The sequence below is a fragment of the Rhyacophila brunnea genome, unplaced genomic scaffold (genome assembly GCF_057557595.1).
Source record: "Rhyacophila brunnea isolate RB1 unplaced genomic scaffold, BYU_Rbru_1.0 scaffold_22, whole genome shotgun sequence".
NCBI classification, from domain to species: domain Eukaryota; kingdom Metazoa; phylum Arthropoda; class Insecta; order Trichoptera; family Rhyacophilidae; genus Rhyacophila; species Rhyacophila brunnea.
In genome coordinates this window covers 24,129,591-24,144,126 of record NW_028232882.1, presented here as the reverse complement: position 1 = coordinate 24,144,126, position 14,536 = coordinate 24,129,591, and the positions used below count along the sequence as shown (strand labels likewise).

At 36.6% G+C, this 14,536-nt stretch overlaps 1 protein-coding gene across 1 annotated transcript in view; it reads left to right on the top strand.

The window, feature by feature from the left end:
* The window catches only part of LOC147070254 (dynein axonemal heavy chain 3-like), a 48,274-nt gene that overhangs the window by 21,647 nt on the left and 12,091 nt on the right, over positions 1-14,536 (top strand). The window contains exons 15-24 of the mRNA XM_085949929.1: positions 439-616; positions 1,595-1,857; positions 3,266-3,467; positions 3,936-4,106; positions 5,167-5,314; positions 6,861-7,059; positions 8,286-8,454; positions 10,046-10,239; positions 11,497-11,625; positions 13,721-13,922. Of these exons, the coding sequence (XP_085806055.1) occupies positions 439-616; positions 1,595-1,857; positions 3,266-3,467; positions 3,936-4,106; positions 5,167-5,314; positions 6,861-7,059; positions 8,286-8,454; positions 10,046-10,239; positions 11,497-11,625; positions 13,721-13,922 (1,855 nt within the window). The remainder of the gene's footprint in view (positions 1-438; positions 617-1,594; positions 1,858-3,265; positions 3,468-3,935; positions 4,107-5,166; positions 5,315-6,860; positions 7,060-8,285; positions 8,455-10,045; positions 10,240-11,496; positions 11,626-13,720; positions 13,923-14,536) is intronic.

The window sequence follows — 14,536 nt, the reverse complement described above, 5'->3', positions numbered from 1 at the left end:
TACCGATGTTTGTATTTTTGTGATTGTTCATCTAAATCAGTGCTACTCGAATACTGGGGACAGTTAAATGTTGGTGTGCGCTTCCTCGATTCGTTGGAATCTGTCCGCCTCCTAGCTATTATGGATTCCAATTCTCTCACCAAACATCAGTGCAGTATTCCCGGATCATTTATAATTTTCCTCTTCATTGTGAAAAAGAGAAATTTTGTACTCAAAATCATTCAAAAAATTAACCTTCCTAACATGTCACTCTTTTCTCCTTATAAATTTTGTAAATTATACTATACTATATTATTATACTTATATATATTATCGTGTACTAAGAAGAAATTTTCAAACTTCATTCAACCATCTCAAAATACACACATTAATAATACATATTTGTTTTTTATCTGCGAAATTTCAAATATACCTTTATGGAATGAATTATGTTGGCAGAGAGACAGGCGTCACGGTCCTAACCAGCGTTGACGACATACAGCTCATGCTAGATGATCACATACTGAAGTCGCAGACCATGCGAGGCTCACCATTCGTCAAACCCTTTGAGGCTGAAATGCAGGCCTGGGAGGAGAAACTTATTTCCATGCAGGACATACTAGATCAATGGCTACAGGTTGGCGTCTCTTCATTTATTTTTTATTTACTGTTATTTCGTAATATTCCCATTTCATTAGTGCAATTGAGGTACGGAGGATTAAAGGAATATATGTGCATCAGTGACAATTTTGAGTAAACCGACTTCAAAGTTAAATATGCAATTTTAAATTTTACATAACATATTTACCGGTGGCGAGGGGTGGAGGTAGGCTGTTAAGATTCAACATAAATAGTACACACTCAACTTTGTCAGTCATGCTTATTTGTTTTCATTGAACTAAGAATACAATTTATAGATAGTGCTGATTAGTTTTTAAAATTCAATTAAACTGTGCCTAAACCAAACCATAATAATTTAGGTATCCTATGGGCGATCCGACAAATATAGTGCATACTTTTTCATTATTGATATTTCGAATTAAGAATACATATTACAGATGGTGTTGGTCAGTTTAAAAAAAAAAAGCCCTGCCTAAACCAAACCATAATCGATAAAAAATATTCTAAAATTATGTATATTTTGATGGCATAATTTTAGATTGTAGATAAACGAATATTTTTTGACTATTATCTACTATGGCTCGGATTAGGCAAGGTTTAATCGAATTTTATAAACTAACAAACATTATCCACACGTCATTGTAGTCTTAATTCAATGAAAACAAATATGTTTGACTGATAAAGTTTAGCGTATACTATTTATATCAGATATCAACTCCACGCTTCGCCACGAATGTTTACATATTTACGAAACAAATGAAAATAGTTTTGCATTAGGCACTAAAAATTTCTTCTTAATTAAATTATCCATGTACAAGATGTCGCATGATTTTCAGTATTTTTTGACCCCTCCAATTCCTATCGTCACACTTTGAACTTCCCACTGTATGTTAAAAATGGTTGATTTCAATATATTCTCATTAAATATTCACATTCTAATTATTCACAGTAAAAATGTTTATAATTTGTTGGTTTTGTGATGTCACATTTCTAGGTGCAAAGCGTGTGGATGTACTTGGAGCCCATCTTCTCGTCGGAAGACATCATGAGGCAGATGCCGACGGAAGCTCGCAACTTCAAAGATGTGGACAAAAAGTGGCGAGCGATCATGGCCGCCACCCTGAGGCATCCGGAGGTGCTCGTGGCCACAGACTATCCCGGGCTTCTCTCCTCGCTGAAGACTTCCAATACCTGCCTATCCGATATACAGCGAGGGCTGAATGACTATTTGGAGAAAAAGAGATTGTTCTTCCCAAGGTTTATATAATTTATAAATTGGACGATGTTGTGCAGCAATATTATGTATATGAGGTGTCTAACTACAAAAAGCGACAACTTCAATTATTTGTTTTAACGTGAGATTATTTTTTCCGATGTATTCTATGTCGAAATTAGAACCAAATGGCAATTTGTTTCAGCCGATAAACTCTTAAATGTAATAAATATAGGCAAAATAAAATTGGACGTAGCGCTATTTGTACCTCACTTTTTAATTTACTCCGCATAAGGCACATATTTCCGTGGCACTGCCACGAGTTTACCAGATGCTACAGCATGGGAGACGCCCTTTTCAATATTGAACGTTCCCTTATTGGTTGACTTAAACATGCGCGAAATCAACCAAGCTTTAAATAATATGAAACACGGACTTGGCGCTTTTTGTAATAAATCGAGACTTAAAATATTTTTTTTCGTAGGGTTATGTCGCGTTTTGGAATTTATAGATCAATTCATATTGTGTAAAATTATACAAAGAATACTTGCGTATTTTTTTCTCGATTTTGACCAAATGTGGACATCGCTTTTTGGAATTAGATGCCTCATATGATATAAATTTAGGTGTCAATTTTCACAATTAAATATTTGTGATATATGACGTTTTTGTGTTTAAAACTAAAGTGATTGGTTTTAATGTTAGTTTATATCATGTTGTATTTCTAAATTAGAATGATAATTGTTTATTGATTTTTGTTTGATGATGTTTATTAAATACCTCCTATTTGATGATTTTAACAAAAAAGAGTTATTGATACCACGTGATGTTCATTTTTCTTCTCTACCATCTGCATTATATTACTTGTGGAAAGACTTCACTGTCTCCAAATAAAATCGATATTAAATTAATACTATGTGAAAGAATCCAAAATCATTCCAAGAATTTGATACTTGAACATACGTTTTGTATTCTGAAAGTAAATTTATGCTGAGTATATGGGCCTCCACAAAGTGAATGAAAAAAAACCTTTTTCGGTTTCAAAGATGGATGTATCAATTACACTACCATAGGGCCTAAAAAGTAGTCTATATTGAAAACCGACTAAATATATTGTGATAAAATCAATAGCCACATACTGACTGAGCGAGGCGAGCAGGCATTTGCTTTGCAAAAATCGCAGCGGTTCGCAACAAAATTAACGTTACGCGAGGCAGCCGCGCGCAGCACCTTTGAGCATAGATAAACCGACAAGGATTGGATCGATTGCGGCAAAGCTCGGGCGAGGCCGTGCGTGCGTTTGTCTCGTGTACTGACTGACTGAGCATTTTTCCTTGTAAGGTTTTTACGTTTATATTATCTATGCCGAAGCTGCCTCTCGACTGCTCACTCAGTCAGTACGCGCCTATTGAGATGTTATTCTGTCAAAAATCAAATACCCCATGTTTATAGGTTCTTTTTCTTGTCGAATGACGAGCTTCTGGAGATTCTGTCAGAGACTAAAGACCCGATGCGGGTGCAGCCTCACCTCAAGAAGTGCTTCGAAGGCATCTACACACTCGAGTTCAACAACGACGACGAGATCACGGGGATGGTATCCGCAGAAGAGGAAATTGTTTCGCTCGCCAACCCCATCAACCCGGAGGAAGCGAAGGTAAGCAGCTGTCTTTTTTATGAATTATACCCCTCCAGATTATTTATATGCTGCCTGTCGGAGGGAAGTAAACAATGCCAATATTTACAAAGAATGCAGATGCCAACGCAGAGAATATTAATTTTTATACTACATAGCATATCAATGGCGAAGGTGGAGGCTGTGGAGATCCAATTTACATAGTGTACATTAAAAATTGTCAAACAGACATATTTGTTTTTATTAAAAATACCACCTACTAGATAAAAGTGGGACTCGAACTATTATCCTTCAGTGTCTATGTGAGTACTATTATTAATTAAGTTATCGATCCATTTATCCTTATTGTGAATCATTACTTGAGTAATGACTATGCTGTCTAAGGTTTTTATATTCTGCCAATAAATGGCTGTCAACTTTGTTCAAATTCCATTTGGTTTTTAGGATTTTTGGAGATATAAAAATCATGTTGTGTTGTAATTTTTCTAGGGAATGGTAGAACGTTGGTTGTCCCAACTGGAAGAGCAGATGTCGCTCAGTTTGAGGGATATTTGTCTTGAAGCTATTTCTGCATACCACACTGCTGTCAGATCTGAATGGGTACTTCAATGGCCGGGACAAATTGTGCAAGTCGGAAACTGTATTCACTTCACTACAGAGGTAAGCGGCAGACGCTTTAATAATGGGTATATTCCTAGTTATCAATCAAACGTTCATATTTGGTCATAAATTGAATGTCTGATATAAATTATTAAGTGTCAAAAAGTCACACTATAAAATGTAGAAATTTTCTATGTCCATTGCCAATACCCATTAAGATTAGAAAATCAAATGGGCCTCAAAAGAAATAAGGCTAAGAAAAATAAAATATAACCGGATGAAAGATAAATCCAAAGAGTGTCTGTTTTATATTAGAGGCATTATTATGTTGATACTGACCTGATCATGTTAAAAATCATTTAAATCTCGTGAATTATTTTACAAAGATTTTTTGTAGTAGTTACATAATATATCTATGCAACTATTCTATACACAAAGCATCGGCGGCTATCGATGGTAGTTTATCGTATTTATGTATTGAGACTGTTAATTTTTACAATAAGTTGACCGCCTGAACTGTCAAAAAGTGCTATGTTTTAACAGCACCTCTCTTGGGTGTGTTAACTTTTGGAGCGAGATAGACAGTTTTGACAGTTACGGCTAACTTATTGTAACAATAATTATAGTACTTCAATACATAAATATGGTAAACTGCCCTCAATAACCGCCGATAGCGGCCAATAGGAGCCTTGTGTATAGAATAGATGCGCTGAGTTATTTTCAAATTATGTGTAATGATACATTCTCAAATCTTGTGAATTATTCGTTGAATTAAAGAAATGGTTTATTAAATAATTATTAGCAAGTGCAAGTACGTTATAACTAAAATTTGGAGTGATCCTGACGTCGGTTGCTAATTAGAGCACTTAACTAATACCTTAATTAAAAACACAAAACCATTAGTCAAAATTAATGCAATTTGATAAGCATTACAATATGTAAAAACTACTAGTTAATTTCATCACAATTGGATACGACGCCCGTGGTTTAATTGGTAAAACGCATTGGCACGAATTCATGGATACGGGTCCCGTTGGGCGTCGTATTTTTTTCAAACATTTTTTATAGTAAGAGGTGTTTTCAAATTATGTATGTTAGTTCTATTGCTTTTATGTCTTAGGTAACGGAGGCCATAGAAAATAACACACTTGAAGCGTATTATGAGAAATGCAATCAGCAAATAGAAGACATCGTTCACCTGGTGCAGGGCAGCCTGGAACTTGGCAAGAGAGTTACCATCGAAGCTCTCATTGTCATAGATGTCCACGGTAAATTTATTTGACGCTACATTTTCTCTTATCTGCATTTCTTTACTGTACAATTTCACATGACTAGTGGTTTGTCAGTACAATAGACCCAATCTACAGGACTCTGGCGCTCTCTTGGCCTTGAAAATCTTTGGTCTAATGAAGGTGCTATGTTCGAAGTCATTGAACTGACAATGCATTTTGTACAAAACAGTAATAAGACCAGTTCTCATGTATGCTTCATTTATGATCAAAAGCATGGAACATGGTTGGGCTCATTTGAGTGGAGCGTGCTGCGTGGTATCTTTGGACTCATTGTACAGTCCATCAAATTGACAATACAGAATAATAATTGATACTTTTTTTTCGACTTATACGAGGTATAAATGAGAACTCTGCCATTCTGGGCAGTGTTGACCTGTGTGTCCCTGATAACTATCTTAGAAATAGAGACCATCAGTTGTTTATTCTCCCAAGGTGCAGAACCAACCTGCCACTGATAATGCCAATTGGGAGGGCGATAACTATGTTCAACGAAATTGCTTCGGGTTTTGATATATTCCACCTACGTGAGAATGAGTTTAGGTGGACGTTGTTTTATAAATTCTTAAAATAGGGTCTGCTTAACTCATCCGGTGTACTTCCTTGTACCTATCTAATTTATCTATCTCTTTTTTTATGTAATACTGTTTTATATTTCTTTGTTTCTAAATGTCATGTTGTGAACGTCTTAAACTTATAATTTGTAATGTCCACAATATGTTAAAAAATAAATAAATTGGATTGAATTGAATTGAAATTTTATAGATAAGGGTGTGATAAGGCGGGCTTCTCCCGGTGTAAAATAATCATTTAGTAATCATAAGTCGAAATGTAACCCTGACCTCTAGAAACGGCTTCATAAAACATCTAATCTGATTCCTTGCTCAACTACGTAATTTTTTTATTCATAAGTAAAGGCCTTCGTCCGGAGGTGTAATTAAGATAAATATAATTTGACTTAAAAAAGTATAAATGATGATGGATGAGAGAGATAATTTTAAGACTAAATATAAGTATTCATATATAATAAATTTTGCCGCGCTTGCCGGCAACGTTCAAATTTCCACGCGCCTGCGCCGGGGTGGTCCTCGTGATTCGTCAAATCAAAAGCATCACGCGATAAAATTTGGCCAATCACGAGAGTCCTTTTTGCTGGACGGCGTGGGTACGCGAAATTTGAAAAAGAGAAAGAAAGTAGTGAGCGTCTGGTTTTCAAATCGTACGGACCTGACGACTACAACTGTAAAAATCCCAAATATAATTTGTAAAACTAAAAATTAAGAAAATATAAGAAGACCTGTTACGAGCACGAAAGGCCGTGTTTTATTTACACTCCAATCGTTTAACTCATTTTTTTTTTGTGAATCCGGGGTTCGATGGACACCTGAGCTAGCCGCTGGAAACCCGGGTATCTCAGGTGGCAATAATTTTGTTCAATCAAACCACCAATAATATTCACATATTGTGATTTTTTTATTATGACCTATACCTACCTACCTACATAATAATATTGTTGGCTTTACAGGTCGCGACATTGTCAACCAACTGTGCGAGAAGAAGGTGTCGAACATCACAGACTTCCTGTGGCTGTCGCAGCTGCGTTATTATTGGCGGGATAATGCCATCACCGTTTCCATGATCACAACCGATGTGGCTTACGGGTTTGAATACCTTGGAAATACCGGCAGATTGGTTGCCACACCTTTGACAGACCGTTGCTTTAGGTAAATTTCACATACCTACATTATACTTTTTACCTTTCTGACTTTGATTGGCTACAGTCACTAGCGTCTTCTGGTAATGGTAATTAATGGTATTGAATGAATACAATAATTTTAATTTAAAAAAAAGATATCCCTCTGGTATTTTTCTTTTTTAATCATTGTGTGAAATGTTAAACATTATGAGCCAACGGTTGAGGATATTCTGGGCACAAAGAATTACTGCCTCCATACTGTAGGAGTTATCGGTGTGAGATTCTCCTGAGTGTGCCTCAATTGTTTTATGCAATTCTTCCAATACATTTTTTTTTGGGCAGTATGTTAAGTAAAAAGGGTGAATGTGACGAAGGGCTTTGTCAGTTATACATACTTAAATGCCATAATGCCCATAATACATAAATGGTTTGGTTAGGCAGGGTTTAATTGAATTTTAAAAACTAAAAAACACCATCTGCAACATGTATTCTTTGTTCAATGAAAACAAATAAGTATGTATGACTGACAAAATTTACTGTGCACTATTAACTATCAGATTTCCATAGCCTATCTCCACTCTTCGCCAATGCTATCAATCACCATTTATGGCACTACAACCTTCGGCGGGTCTTGGCCTCCTTCAAAAATTTTCTCCATCCTTGACGATCCATAGCCGACCCTCTCCAGTTGCTTTGACCGAGCATTTTTAAATCTCCCATGGCGCAGTCCAGCGATCTCATTTTCGGCCGTCCAGGTTTTCTCTTGATATCGGGGGTTGCGTACATAGCCTGCCTCGGTGGTATATCCTCCGGCATTCTATACACGTGGCTGATCCAGCGGAATCTCTGCATTTTCATATGCCACGTGATCTTTTCGCCTCCATAAAGTGTGTACAGCTCTTCATTATACCTTGACCTCCAAATGCCACTTTCTTAAACAGCCCCAAAGATTCTTCTCAAAACTCTCATCTCAAAGATGCCAAAGAACTATTATCAATAGAGCCCCTGAAATACAAGTATTATTAATTCAGTTCGATAAAAATGGGACTTTTAATCTTGAATTTCCTATTTGGTGCACATGGTCTCTAGCGTTCTCTATATGTGACTCGCTGTCATAGCGTAACCTCTCTTCTGAGTGAGGATCCGTTGTTCAGGCAGTCCTTCCGATTCTCTTGAGGAACTTTACAATTCTACTAAGTTTTTCTGTACCTATATTTATTTATTTTTACTTTACTGTTATTTTTAATGTAATAGGACTCTAATGGGTGCTTTCAAGTTGAACCTCGGCGGAGCACCAGAGGGTCCGGCCGGCACGGGTAAAACAGAAACCTGTAAAGATCTGGCTAAAGCTGTCGCCAAGAAGTGTGTCGTTTTCAATTGCTCCGATGGCCTCGACTACAAGGCGCTTGGCAAGTTTTTCAAGGTAAATATTGTACCATATTTTATCTGTAGACAGATACCACATGTCACGATATAGACACATTTTTTTTATGGGGGTTGTTTATTGATCATTCGTACAGCCCTCATTCATATGGTATAAAGATACTGTTAGATGGGGATGCTATCATAAAGAAATGAATCTAAAAACATCTGAGGTGTATATATCTACAATTTGAATGATATGTATATGACCTCTGTATACTAGGACGGCTGAGGAAAACTACCACTTTTTACTCTTTTTTCCATTTAATCAAGAATCAATTATTGTAAATTTTTGTTGGATGTATTGGTTGATCTATCAATACATTTCTTACTTAGTCCATATCCACTCCATGGCTGGAGCATGTGAATACCACGCAGTGTCTCAGACGATCTCTGTCGTTCGCCAATCTTCTTGTGTTTTACCGGGTCATGCCAGCATGCCGTAACTTTGCCGTAACTTGTGGATCAGGTGTGGGCAAACTTTTTGGACGATGGGCCAAATTAGGAATATTAAATGAACGGCGGACCGCAAGTAAAATACTACTTTTAGACATACATTATTATTATTATCATGAGAAAGGAATTTCAATATAAAAAAAATAATTATTCTCTATTAGCAATTTAATGAGAAGAATGAAACTGTTTTATATTTTTCAATATTTTTTAAATTTCAGGTGTTAATTTTGTAGTTGACATTCTTAAAACTGCTTGTAAATAAACGTTCATGGGTGATACTTGTTCGTAAAGAGTTTTTATTGATATTCATAATTGAAAATGTTTGTTCACATAAGGTTGATCCAAAAATAACCAAGATTTTTCATGCAGAATCCTTAAGTTGTCCGAATTAAGAATGTTGTCATTAGTGTATATTCAATTTTTTTTTTAAAAAGGCGTTAAAATGTAGAAAAAAAGTACTTTTTTCAGAAATATGATAAAGCTCGCGGGCCATACAGAAATACTTGGCAGGCCGTAGTTTGCCCGGGCCTACTGTGGATGGTATAAAGCAGCCTTAAAGAACAGGCAGGCCAGTTGTAAGCCCTCTTGAGACATCTGTAACTTTTTCACTTTCAATGTTACGAGAGGGTACACAATCCGCCTTCTTATCTCTCCGTCTTTCTTAAAGTCATAAAACCTAACACTTAAGTTTTTGTAATGCGTCGATGACGAGCTACTTTACAAGCTACAATCCAGCGAATTTACAATCTGATTTTAAACTCGCCCAGTGTCATCATCGAACCAGCTAACAAGCTGATTGTAAACAATCTACCAAGAAAAGTTGAAAGCCGGGCTACTTTAGACGCTACACGCTGGCGTATGGGCCGATCTGCGTCTGCGCAGTAGAGCGATAGTGGCGACCTCCCGGTAAAAAAACCAACTACTCAATACGTCCTGTCAAAATAGTACCAAAAATAACGGTTTCAACTTGCTAGCTTGTTGGTTTTTGAGCGAGTGGAAAGTTTTGTGTGTCATAATCACAGTTGCACTAGCTGACTCGCCCCCTTTTAAACTCGCAAGCAGCTTGTAAAGTAGCCCGATGTCACCGATGCATAATATAGTTCAATGCATAATTCAGTTTATTATGAAAATTGCAGGGCTTAGCGCAGTCGGGCGCGTGGGCTTGCTTTGACGAGTTCAACCGCATCGAGTTGGAGGTGCTGTCCGTGGTGGCGCAGCAGATTCTCAGCATCCAGATAGCCATCATGAAGAAGGTCAAGAGATTTACCTTCGAAGGCACCGACATATCCCTCAACCCCACTTGCTCAGTATTCATCACCATGAACCCGGGGTAAATATATAATTCATCACCATATTATTTGCTTGTAGCTTTTTACAGACTCAAGATTGTTTTATCTAATAAACACAATACAGTCATGATTGAGTGGTTCACAAGCATAGTGAACCAAGTCCATTCTGCTTTTTTTGAGTAAGCTGGGTTCAAACATAATATTTGAGTATTTCTAATTCTGTAAGGGTATGATTACAATTCTAAAGTGCTATTTTGAATACATTTAAGTTATTATGTAATGGAGATCATACCCTTACAGAATAAGAAATACTCAAATGTTATGTTTGAACCTAGCTTACTCAAAAATAACCAGAATGGACTTGGTTCACTTTGCTTGTGAACCACTCATATATGATTCACGAATCTTGTGTAATTGATACTGTGTAGAAACATATGTCATTATTTCCACTATTCATAAATGGTGCTTAGATACGAGTGGCGAAGGGTGGAAGTCGGCTGTTAAGTTAGTTTTTTAAAATTCAATATTATTTGAATATTTTCTACTATGGCTTGGATTAGGCAGGGTTTAATTGAATTTTAAAATTAACAAACACTACACATTGTAGTCTTGGTTCAATGAAAACAAATTAGTATGACTGACAAAGCTTAGTGTGCACTATTTATGTCGAATCTTAACAGCCTACCTCCACCCCTCGTCACTGATAGATACCTCCATAGTAACAATGTATCCTAACACGCTTTTTACGAGGATTGGTTCCTAGGACCAATCCCCTTGGGCCAATGCCTTGAAACCACATTAGCATATCGTCGCCGTAGATGTCAAGGGAGCCAAACCACAAATTTGGCAAAAATAAGTTAAGTACACAAAAGCATTTTAAAATCATCAAAGCAGTAGTCAGTGGATTTAAGCCACAAAACTCTTTTGACTACATTTTTTGTACATTTCAATATTCAGTGGTCAAGGGATATAACACACATAACTTCTAAGATACTATTTTTTTTTAGTTATTTGTACAAAATAATAAAAAGATAACACCACAAAGTATATTCTACGTTCAAAGTTTCACCGTTATATCTTTAAAAACAAAAAAGTTCAATAAAAAAATGTTTCTTTTTAGTCACATAAAATCTTTGCGCGCCTGTTTCTCGGGATTATGATTTTGTGGACTGGCTCCCTTGACATCTACAGCGACGATATTCTCATTAGTTTTCTTATATTTCAAAGCAATGTTGATGATATTGGTGTTTTTGTATGTAGGTATCTAATTATGGTTATTTTACATTATTCTTTTTCAGATATGCCGGCCGCCAGGAATTGCCTGATAATTTGAAGGTTCTGTTCAGGACTGTAGCGATGATGGTGCCCGACTATGCCATGATTGGTGAAATCACCTTGTACTCCAATGGATTTGTCAACGCCGGAGTGTGAGTGTTTTTAATAAAAAAAAAAATGGAGTCATATTTTGGTGTCATTACTTTCGCAGGCAATGTATTTTCTCTTTACGTTTTTTACTTTGAATTTTATAGAGTCAAATCCTTTGTCTTCAATTACACAAAATTCATTTGCATCTTCTATAACAAATCATCATCAGCCTGAATCTATCCACTGCTGGATGAAGACCTCTCCAAGCTGATTCCACTTATCTCGTTCTTGTGCATTGCGTTGCTACGTACTAACGCAGAACTTAACCATTTCATCGATCCAGCGGCCTCTAAGTATACCTAGCGGACATTTTGTACCTCTTGGGTACCATTGGATAACTAGATTTGTCCAGTGATTGTTCCTTCTTCGAGCTATGTGTCGAGCCCATTTCCATGTGAGGTTTTCAGCGAACTCTATTACATCACAAACCTTTGTCTGTTTACTTATCTAATCATTCCGCTTTTTGTCCTTTCGCATTGTGCCCGGCATGCACCTCTCCTTACCATGCTATGCTACTCTAAGTTTCTGGATTTCTCTTTTACTTAAGGTCCATGTTTCACACGCATATGTGATTACGGGAAGCACATACTGGTTGAACATTTTGCGCTTGAGGCACAGTGGGAGGTTATCTTGCGGCCAAAAGCACTCCAGCCCAGCTTTACTCTGCAAAAAATTTCATCAAAAATATACACCCATCTATTGTCACTTGTTGTCCCAGATAGATGTAGTTTTTCACTTGTTCGAGCTGAGTGCCATTAATGAGGATCTCTTTTTGGCCCGCAAAGCAGTTGAATATGACTTTCGTCTTTGTTACATTTATTTTCAAGCCTACTTTGTTGCTTACTTCAGCGAGTTTCTGCATTCTGCTTTGGAGGTCTTCTGAGTTTTGCGAGAAAATTACTATGTCATCGGCAAAGCACAGATGACTCAGGTATTTTATCCATTTACGGGGATCCCTTTGTCATTCCAGTCAAGTTGCATGAATAAGTACTGTACAGCTACCCCTGTATATAATATAATTTAGAAATTATTCTTGTTATTTTAATTAATTAGTCAGAAAACTTTTTGTATATCGTGGGTTAGTTTGTAACATAGTAATATTATGTTGGGGCTTTGCCCTCCCTTCGCAACACGCGCATGACGACGATGTGTAGAGTCCTGAAGTAAATAAGTAAGATTGAAAACTAAATTATATATATATAAAATAAGATTGAGAACTAAAAATAATTGAATTGTAGGTGCTTAATACTGTGCTAGATGAAGTGGTCTCGATTGATTTTTATTCAAATTCAACCATTACCATAATAGTAAATAAAAAAATATATTATGTGTAAAAATATGAGTAATAGTCACTCTGTTCTGTTTATGCAATGAAAGTTTACAGTTCAATAAGGCATCAACCCAGACATTCCCGTATAGAATTAAAATAATGATTAATCCAAGAGAGGGTTATTCGATTTTATGATACATTTTTGGGAACGATAATGGGTGCGGAGATATAAAGTCGTAGTCGCTTGGATGTTTCGAGGAGTGGGTTTATTTATCGATACAAGAATAAATAAATTCTACGATAAAGATGGCAGAGTGATGTTATAATCGCGGATACGGATGTACTGATGATATTGGTGTTATCGAGAGATTAATCGGACCGCGAAACTCGACTCGAGTGAAGTGACGGTTGACTGTGTCGAGTGACTGGACTTGTGATGAGTAGTGCACTTGCTGTTTATACAAATGCATTTCACATATTACAAGAGACACTGTCGCAATTAAGCAAATCATAATAGACCCTTCCCTACTGATCTAGTTATGATTGAGGAAATGCGGACTATCACTTCTGCTCCATTGTTTTGTTTTGTGGTATGATTGCTACACATTATAGAAGTTTTTATCTTGTTACTTTACTGATTTTCATGGAAAAAATCTATCTACATCGAATGGCATCATTAACCCAAAACCATGAAAAATAGATGATATTTGATAGATGATGTCAATGGTGTCCATACGCCCAACTCTTTCCTGACCTCAAAGTTGTTCACTCTGTGCTCTATCAATTTCTCCCAGGCTGCCGTAATTATTATACTGTATCTTTTTTAGACTGGCTGAAAAAATAGTGCAGACATACAAGCTATGTTCGGAACAGTTGTCGTCGCAGAACCACTATGACTATGGCATGCGCGCCGTTAAATCTGTACTGCTGGCTTCCGGGACCCTCAAGAAGAAGTATCCTGAGAGGAACGAGGCCCAGCTAGTGCTCAGGGCTATTGTTGATATCAATTTGCCCAAGTTTTTATCGCAGGTATTGATTTTGTTATCTCTTTAGGATGATATTTTATAATAATCTTTTGTATACAAATATTTTATGTGACCATTAAATGTTGATTCGCACGGTAAAAAAAGATATGGTATAAGGTATATGTTACACCCCCGAATGGTCCCCATTTGGGAATGTCTCTGTGAATCTAGAGAGGCCCGAACCATTATCGAGCCGACACATAGTAAGGGTTGATTGCGAAAATAAATAATAATATATAATACGAGGGTGGGTCAATAATTCCTTAGAAAAAAGCATTAAAACAGTTTTGATTTTTGTATTTTTTTTTTATTTCTCAACATAATCTCCTTGGAGCTCAATACACTTGGTTAGACGTTTCTCAATTTTTTTTAAACCGTCAGAAAAATAAGTTTTCGGAAGGTCCTCAAAATAAGCATTTGTCCGATCGATGACTTCTTCATTTGAAAAAAAACGTTGTCCACTTAGCCATTTTTTTAAGTTTGGGAAAAGGAAAAAGTCACTGGGGGCTAAATCTGGCGAATACGGTGGGTGGTCGACCAATTCGAACTTCAATTCTTCAATTTTAGCCATTGATCGTAAACATGTGTGAACACGGGCATTGTCCTGATGAAAGAGGA